Source organism: Oreochromis niloticus, linkage group LG17, assembly GCF_001858045.2.
Source record: "Oreochromis niloticus isolate F11D_XX linkage group LG17, O_niloticus_UMD_NMBU, whole genome shotgun sequence".
In the NCBI taxonomy this organism is placed as follows: Eukaryota; Metazoa; Chordata; class Actinopteri; order Cichliformes; family Cichlidae; genus Oreochromis; species Oreochromis niloticus.
Genome location: NC_031981.2, coordinates 23,091,385 through 23,099,424, shown reverse-complemented (window position 1 = coordinate 23,099,424; position 8,040 = coordinate 23,091,385). Strand labels below are relative to the sequence as shown.

Here is an 8,040-nt window from a genome sequence, read left to right as displayed (position 1 = left end):
TTGGGTCTGTGAGGGGTTGACTAGGATTCTGTGATCACATGACTCAATTTTCAAACTATTGGTTTAACTAGATTATTGATGAGGACACAAAATAAAAAGAAAGGTAGACTCAGAGTCTGTGACAGCAGATCTTCCTGCAGCTGAGAGGGCCACAGAGGTCAAACTAAAGACATTACTAAAAGGCTCCAGTAAGAATCACTCCATTTTATTTACAGCACCAAATTACAACAACAGGGACCTCAAGGCGCTTTATATTGTACCTAAAGACCCTACAAAAATACAAGTACAGGTAGAATAAATTTCCCCTACACAGGCACATACACACCGAGAAGCAGAAAATAATAGAAGTGGTTAACATGCTCAATGACTGCATCAGTAATCATTTACAGACGTCCAGGAAGTGATGAAATCTGGAGCGGGAGCACCTGCTACTGTGATAAGGCACCCAGTTTGGTCCAGTCAACCACATCAAGTCACATTTGACTTCCTAACTCTGACACCTGCCTCTCCACCTCCTCCCGGGAGACGAAGCGAGGGCGACGGCGGACTTTCCTCTTGGTGTTTTGCTTGTGGTTCCTCTGGTACATGTCTACGGAGAGAGATAGAACATGCTTAGACACCATCAGGAAGCGGTCACAGAGGAACGCACTGGGACCTGAAACCTAAAGGCTGGGATGTGTCTATGTGCTGAATCAGGGCATGCCATTGTGCCTGGGACATTCCCAAATCTTCATTCTGGGATTCTGGAAGTTTCTGTTGGAATCGTCGCCTCTGACTTTCCTGCCCTGACTGTGGACCTCCATGTGGGAACTGCGAGTCCCCACATGGAGGGATGCTGGACTGGATCTGGGCCTAACCTGACCACTTCATTAACACACAGTTACACCTGGGATGCAGGTGACAGGAAGTAGTACCTTTGAAGCTGATGATGTACTCTCTGTGGCCTTTCACCACTCTGACTTCAGCTCTTCTGTTAGACAGGTACTTCTCCTCCAGAGTGCAGGATGTCTCCGATGTGGAGCGCAGCTTCTCATCCTGAAGGACGCATGAGACAGACTTTAGACCTGGAGCTAAATAAACATTTTCCTCTACAGCTAGCTCCCACACTGTGATCCTAAAAGTGCTCCAACTCACCAACTCTCCATACTCCACCCAGTTCCCACGGTCCCCCTTGTAGTACCACAGCCATTTGGTGGTCAGCGTGTAGTAAGACGGCTTCTTCACGGAGGAAACTGTGGAGAGACGGCGAACAGGCTGCATCCCTCGAGTCATCGTGATGAAGTCGATGGTCTGAACACCAGCGCTGAAAAACATGGCAGCTGTGAGTGGCTGCTGCATGACAAACATCAACAACTTACACTCATGGTGACCTCTGACCTCTCCGTCCGGGACGGGTCGCAGAAGTCTCGCTCGATGCCCTCCATGTTCTGCAGCTCCGTCCAGGTGCTGCCATCTAGAACCTCCCACTTATACGGCAGGTGGAAGTGCACCCGCCGGCACGAGTCTGCAGAGAGACCGAAAGACTGAGGCGAGGCCAACGAGCCCGAACACGCCCACAGAAAACTCAGCGCAGCCAGCAGGAAATCATAAAAATCATACAATCACAAAATAACAAAAATGATATTAATAATAAAAAATAACAATAATAATAAAAAATAAATCACACAATCAAACAGGACTGTACACATGAAAAATAAAGGAAATCAAAACAATGAGCACAAAATAATAAAAAATTTTCCCCACTGGCAGATTTGACAGAAAATGTTATCTAGGAAGACAAATTTGAATAAAATATAATTTATAAACTTCAACTCTTGAAAAGATGTCATGTATATACATTAAATATTTGCGCTGAAGAAGATTTAATATGAGAAAATGGGATATTTTAAACTGTATGTTTCCAGAGAAACCAATCAGATGACAACAAGGCACGAAAAATATTTTAGGTTTTAGTGAGAAAGCAAATAAATCTTTATTTATAATAAGAGTGAGTCAGCTTCATGTTGGAGTCTGTACTTGACTTCTACACTGTGCTGCCACCTACTGGACGCACATGACTAAGTGCACAGCAGGAGGCTGAAAGAGACTTCCTGTGTGCTGTTTCCTCTCAGCCAATCAGATCCTGGCATGAAGAAAGGAGGAGAACTCACCCTGATACCTGCAGCTGTTCCTGAAGAAGTGCAGGCAGATCTCCAGAGGGTGAGACGGCTCAGGAACAATGTCTGAAACACAAAGAGCCGAAGTCATGGTACAGAGCGCCTCCTTGTGTTCATGTCAGTAACTTGTAATCAGGTAATAACACACACACACACACACACAGAACGCCATGTATGAAATCTGAATCTTGTGTCATGTTTGTAGATAACCTCCTCATATTTGTGTAGCATTATCAGATTATCAGACTGAAATTTGTAAAATTATTTATATTTTTGGTAATTATGACTTCAGTGAGGAGAAATTGTGTCTGTGAGGCGGTGTTCTCATGTATAAAAGGCTTTTTTTCTGCCATATTTATGGAATTATTTTCCCCTCTTTATGGAGCAGATTTGTAATACTGATCTGACTTTTCCTGATCAACAGGTTTCCTCCTCTATCCTCACAGTGATTAGACTGTCAAGGTTCTCAGGATCATCAGGTTCTGTTTCAGGCTTCAGTCTCACCCATGGAGGTGGTGGAGGTGGAGGCCGCTTTGAGCTGGTGGATGTTGCTGTAGATGGAAGGCAGGTTGTGGATGATGTCACAGCTCAGTCCTCTCTCCTCCAGCATGCGGCGGCCGTGCTCGTCAACGGCGTGCAACCGTTTGCACTTTTTTCCAAAGATGCAGTCGCGCTGCACGAAGTGCTGGCACAGGTGCACTTTGGTGCAGTCATCCCGGAAACTACAGCAGCCGTGAGGCCCCGAGCCTTTGTTATAGTGAACACACACCTGAGAGAGAGAGAACATACAGAGCCTTCATGATTGGGTTAGAGAGAGAGTGTGTCTGATTTTTTTAAGGATCCAACTGTCAATCACATTTTTACTTAAAGTCCTTTAAAAGCAGCAGAAATCCGAGAGGAAAGAGAGCGTGACAGACGGTCTGAAGACGAGGCGAGCGTTTGCTTTGTGAATGTCACAAATTTTAGTGATGAAATTAATGCAGACTTGGCTAAAGAGGATACATAAATGATTAGAGTAAGGGTTGTCAAACTCACAGTCCGTGAGATACATTCATATGCCAGTCACAGCTGGACTGGCCATCGGGCATTCCATTTGCCTGATGGGCGGATGGTGATTTCTCGCTTTTAATGGGCCGATGTTTGTTTTGGTTTGTTTGTTTGTTTTGTAACGGTATAAACAGTGGAAGGGGGTGGATTGGCCTATTGGTCATAATCGACTCTGGGCTGGACCAATTACAATACATCCGTATTGAGGTGAAAAGGAACGCGATTTGTCCCGTACTTCAGCTAGAATGAAAAAAACAAAAAAAAAAAAGAAAAAAGACAACGTTATTCTGTGTCTTTACTCTGTGCAGCTTCCTCTTCTTCTCTCATCCTCCCCCCTCCCTCTCCTGTTGCTACTTCAATCATGAAACTGATCAATGATCAGCTGATTGGCTTTTTTATCCCAAGTCTTGTTTGTTTATTGCCCACTTTGCACCAGAAAGAGGAAACTACCGGATCTTGTGCTAAACAACAGCAGCACGTTTAAGCTTTATAAGCTGTTGTTAGAATTTATTTAATATTACTTTCTAGTATCAGCTGATGTTTGTTGGAGCCAGAGCTGTAAAAGCTGCTGGTCATGATATCGGTTTGGTTATCTGGTGAGAGGGAAACATGAATCATCAGAGCTGAACATCCATCCATCCATCCATCCTCATCCGCTTTATCCGAAGTCGGGTCGCGGGGGCAGCAGCCTAAGCAGAGAAGCCCAGACCTCCCTCTCCCCAGCCACCTCCTCCAGCTCATCCGGGGGAACACCAAGGCGTTCCCAGGCCAGCCGAGAGATATAATCTCTCCAGCGCGTCCTGGGTCTGCCCCGGGGCCTCCTCCCGGTGGGACATGCCCGGAACACCTCACCCAGGAGGCGCCCAGGGGGCATCCTTGTCAGATGCCCGAACCACCTCAACTGGCTCCTTTCGAGAGCTGAACAGGTGATGGAAAAACATGTTTACCTTTTAGGTGACAGGAATGATTTGAAGGGAAGTTATGAACTGTTTCTGAGAGGCAAATAACACCAGGATCTTCTTCTACATAGCTGACAGCTGGTAACTGTGCAGGGGCGAGTCTAGCAAAGTTTTGCCAGGGGGCCAGGTAGGTCATTAACAGGGAAAGGGGGGCACAAAGAAATACTTTTCTTTCTTATTCTCATTAGAAATGATATCTAGAATCATCTATAGAAATCATACATAAGACAGTGTACATCAGTGTCACAAGAGTGTTTGTTTTTTCATTCAAAGGCTTTATTGCTTTTCCTAAAATAACTGGTGGGCAGGTCTCTAGTCAAAATGCCCGGGCCAATTTTTTGTTCCAGTCCAGCTCTGATGCCAGTTATTAATGGCCCGTCAGTACGCGGGAACCGGGTCTTCAGCCCTGCTGAGAACCCATGCAGGCAGGGGCAGTGCAGTGGTACAGGCTGGTACACAAGCGTCTCGGGAAAAAGTGAAGAAAGAAGCGAAAATGTGAAACGAGCAGCATCTGGCTGCTGTGAAATTGGAGACCGAAAAGCTGAGCGCAAAGTTTATAAAATCTTTCCCATCTTTTTATTGTCAGCTATTTTCCAAAAAACGTTTCAAACTTGTCCTTGAACCTCATGTGTGTCCTCCCTATAGCAAATCCATAAAAATACAACCTTTATGAAAACAACTTCCGTGAAAAAGACTAAAGTTACAGTTCAGTGTTGAATATTACATAAAATAAATTTATATAACGTGTGTTTGAATGGCAGAGATGTGTGCATGTAGCACAGAGCCATGGCGCAGTGTCTGAGTGGGTCTGAATGTGCAGGTGAAGTATTCTCATGTTTTGACAGGCACGAGCTACCAGAACTTTGATTTCTTTGAGTTTAAAGAGTCTTACTGACAGATTTTTTTTTTTTTTTTTTAAATCACAGCAGCTATTTCTTCATCACATAGAAAAACAGTTAAATATGTGACTCCACTTTACACTGACAAAAGTTTCACTGGTCCAACCCACTTAAAAGGTCAAAGTTCGCTTTATGTGGCCCCCCGTGTAAAATGACCCCCCTGCATTAGTTTCAGGTTACCTGAGGATCCTCGGTTAGGCCCAACTTTCGATTTTCATTTTTGATTTTTTTTGTGTTTTTTTGTTTTACTTTCAGTTTCTTCTTCTGTGGAGGTTACATGACTAAAGAAGTTCTGTGTCCTCATGTGAGGCTGAGCTCGGCCTGCGACGTCACACACGCTGCTTCATCTTTGCTCACAGCCACCACAGCAGCTCTGCTCCACAAACACACGGAGATCATCGCTCGCTGCGTCACCTGCGGGGATCACCTGCCTACCAGGAGAGGACCGCTGTCAAAGGCACCCTCTGACAAACAAATGGTGAGCCTGTTGCCATGGTGATCTCATACATGCTGCGTCTCATCACTTTCTTATTCACATTTTTTCTTTAGGAGCGTCCCACGATTCTGTGCACAGTTGCGTTTCTTGTATAAAGGGAAGAGTCGTCTCATCTGCTAACATTGAGCACGTCTCCTGAGGAACAGCCTGAGACGTCAGGTGAGTGAGGTGTGGGCGTTACCTCAGGCAGCAGCGCCGGGTCGTTGAGCAGCAGCAGCAGGAAGAGCTCGTCCTCGTTCAGCTGCTGCAGCGAGCACTCTTTCAGCAGCCTGGAGTTATGATCAGACTGCAGGTCGTGGGAGGATCGACACGGTTTCCTGTGAGGAGGTACATTTACCATCAGCTCCTCTCACCCCGCTGTCAGTACGAGTCAATCAACCAAGCAGACAATCAATCAACCAATCAGTCCATCAGTCAGTCAGTCAGTCAGTCAAACAGATAGATGATGGATCAGTGGTGCATGCTGTAGCAGGTGAGTGCTTTCATGACTGAAGCTGGTTTGTGATGATCGTCGGAAACCTGCAAGCGCTGGTGGGCTCTGCAGAATCGGTTAGCATGATGATGCAAACAGGTAGGAAGTGAAACTCCCTCCTTGAGTTCCACCTAAGATCTGTCACAGGTCAGAGTTCCTGACTTCTCAGGAAAACAAAACTCATCTGACAATCAGCTGGTTGCTGACATCACAGTGACGTCTGGCAGCAGGTGTCAGCTTGTTTCCTGTCAGCTTCAGAGACAACACCCACCACCGACAATAACAATAATAGCAATAAAAACAACAACAACAACAACAACAAGAATAATGATGAAGATGGTAATAAGGATGATGGGTGGATGATAAAGATGATGAAGATAAGGATGTCTCTGTTGCAGCGGAAACTTTGTTTCTGTTTCATTTCCTTAACTTTCGTTCAGCCTGTGTGTGTGTGTGTGTGTGTGAGAGAGAGAGACACACACCTGCCCTTGCCGAACTTGCAGGTTGCGTAGATGTAGAATTTGCAAAGGTGCAGTTGGATGTCTCTGTTGCAGCGGAAACTTTGTTTCTGTTTCATTTCCTTAACTTTCGTTCAGCCTGTGTGTGTGTGTGTGTGTGTGTGTGTGTGTGTGTGTGTGTGTGTGTGTGTGTGTGTGTGTGTGAGTGAGAGAGAGAGAGAGAGAGAGAGAGAGAGAGACACACACACACCTGTCCTTGCCGAACTTGCAAGTTCCGTAGATGTAGAATTTGCAAAGATGCAGTTGGTCACAGTCTGCGCACGGCTCCCCGCGCCGGTGGCTCGCGCAAACGCGCAGTGACGTCTGCGCCAGCACCGTGCAGTCCTCGGGCCGTAGCCAGCCGTCCGTCTCCGGCCCACGGACCAGCAGGAAGCGGGGATGGCCATAGACCAGTTCGCAGAGGAGCTCCTCGGAGACACCGCAGAGTTGCCGCAGCTCCTCGTACAGCTGCGGGAGCCGCAGAGCTCCTCCGGCGGTGCACAGCAGCCTGGTGGCCTCAAAGATCACTCGGTCGCACCCGGACATGCTCTCTGCTCGCCGTCCAGACTCCGACTGAGGACAGGGGAGGAGGACAGACAAGCAGCTGACAGCCGGGCTTCCGCTCTCAGTGACGTTTAAACAGCGCGGAGCCTCATCAGTTTGTCACTGCCACAATAATAAATACACGCGAGCGCCATATAACACAACCGGAAATAAAATAAAATACATGTCAGTCACAACTGACAAACTGCAAACCCAAATGTCTGTCTCTCTCTGTCTCCGGAGCAGGTGAGTCCAGGTTCGAGCACAGCTCTGGTCCTTCATCACTGCAGTACTGGATCATCACTTACATTTATGAGCGACAGTGAACGCGTCACTCACAGTGTTTCACTGAAAGAGTTCATAAAGCTTTCATGCAGGATTTATTTCACCATGTCATCATCCATCCAGTTGTCTGTGCAACAGTGTACGGCGTGTCTGTGCAGACGTGTTTACACTGCTCGCTCCGTCAAAGGACCACCACGAGAGACGTTACTTCAGTCTGAGTTCGTGGTTGTCGTGAACGTTGAGCTTTGTTTAGTTTGTGTGCAAGCGCCATGAACCATAAATTGAAACTCTTCATAAAATGACTGTCACGGTCCATTTTACTGTGTTACCGGTGACAGCACCTGATGCTCCACTCAGAGCTCTGACTTGATGTCATGCTATCATTTCTGAATGGTGGGATATTCAGAGGCTTTTGTGTCAGTCAGCAGCGTCACGCACACAAACCTGCTGTTTCAAACGGCCCCACGCCGTGACGTGGCTGCTGCAGCAACACACAAAAACAGCAGCGCGCTCGACTCACCTCCAGCACCATCAGCGGAACTGCGCTCTCTTTGATTTTATGCCTGTTCCATCCAGTGACGCGTGCACACGCAAAGCCAGCTCCAGCTACAATTTCTAGTAGAAGCTCCTCCCACTGACGCTGACATCAGCAGTACCAGTCTTCTAAGGAAACTGGGTCCGAAATG

The 8,040-nt window shown here is 46.8% G+C and overlaps 1 protein-coding gene across 1 annotated transcript; it reads right to left on the bottom strand.

The window, feature by feature from the left end:
* Positions 1-184: 184 nt before the first annotated feature.
* parp12b (poly (ADP-ribose) polymerase family, member 12b) lies at positions 185-8,035 on the bottom strand. Its single transcript, XM_005475710.4, has 9 exons — positions 7,875-8,035; positions 6,738-7,099; positions 5,739-5,874; positions 2,661-2,925; positions 2,151-2,222; positions 1,378-1,504; positions 1,135-1,303; positions 915-1,035; positions 185-589 (listed from the first exon to the last, which is right to left on the bottom strand). The coding sequence occupies exons 1-9, from the start codon at positions 7,884-7,886 to the stop codon at positions 474-476; spliced, it is 1,380 nt and encodes a 459-aa protein (XP_005475767.1). The 5' UTR covers positions 7,887-8,035; the 3' UTR covers positions 185-473.
* Between the last annotated feature and the right edge of the window lie 5 nt (positions 8,036-8,040).

What these genes read in the sequence shown, in the direction of transcription:
- parp12b (XM_005475710.4), bottom strand. An exon ending in TGCAAGTTCGGCAAGGACAG is followed by an intron (nt 5,875 to 6,737) that starts GTGTGTGTGTGT and finishes ACCTCCTCACAG; the next exon opens with GAAACCGTGTCGATCCTCCC. An exon ending in GTACATCATCAGCTTCAAAG is followed by an intron (nt 590 to 914) that starts GTACTACTTCCT and finishes CTCTCTCCGTAG; the next exon opens with ACATGTACCAGAGGAACCAC.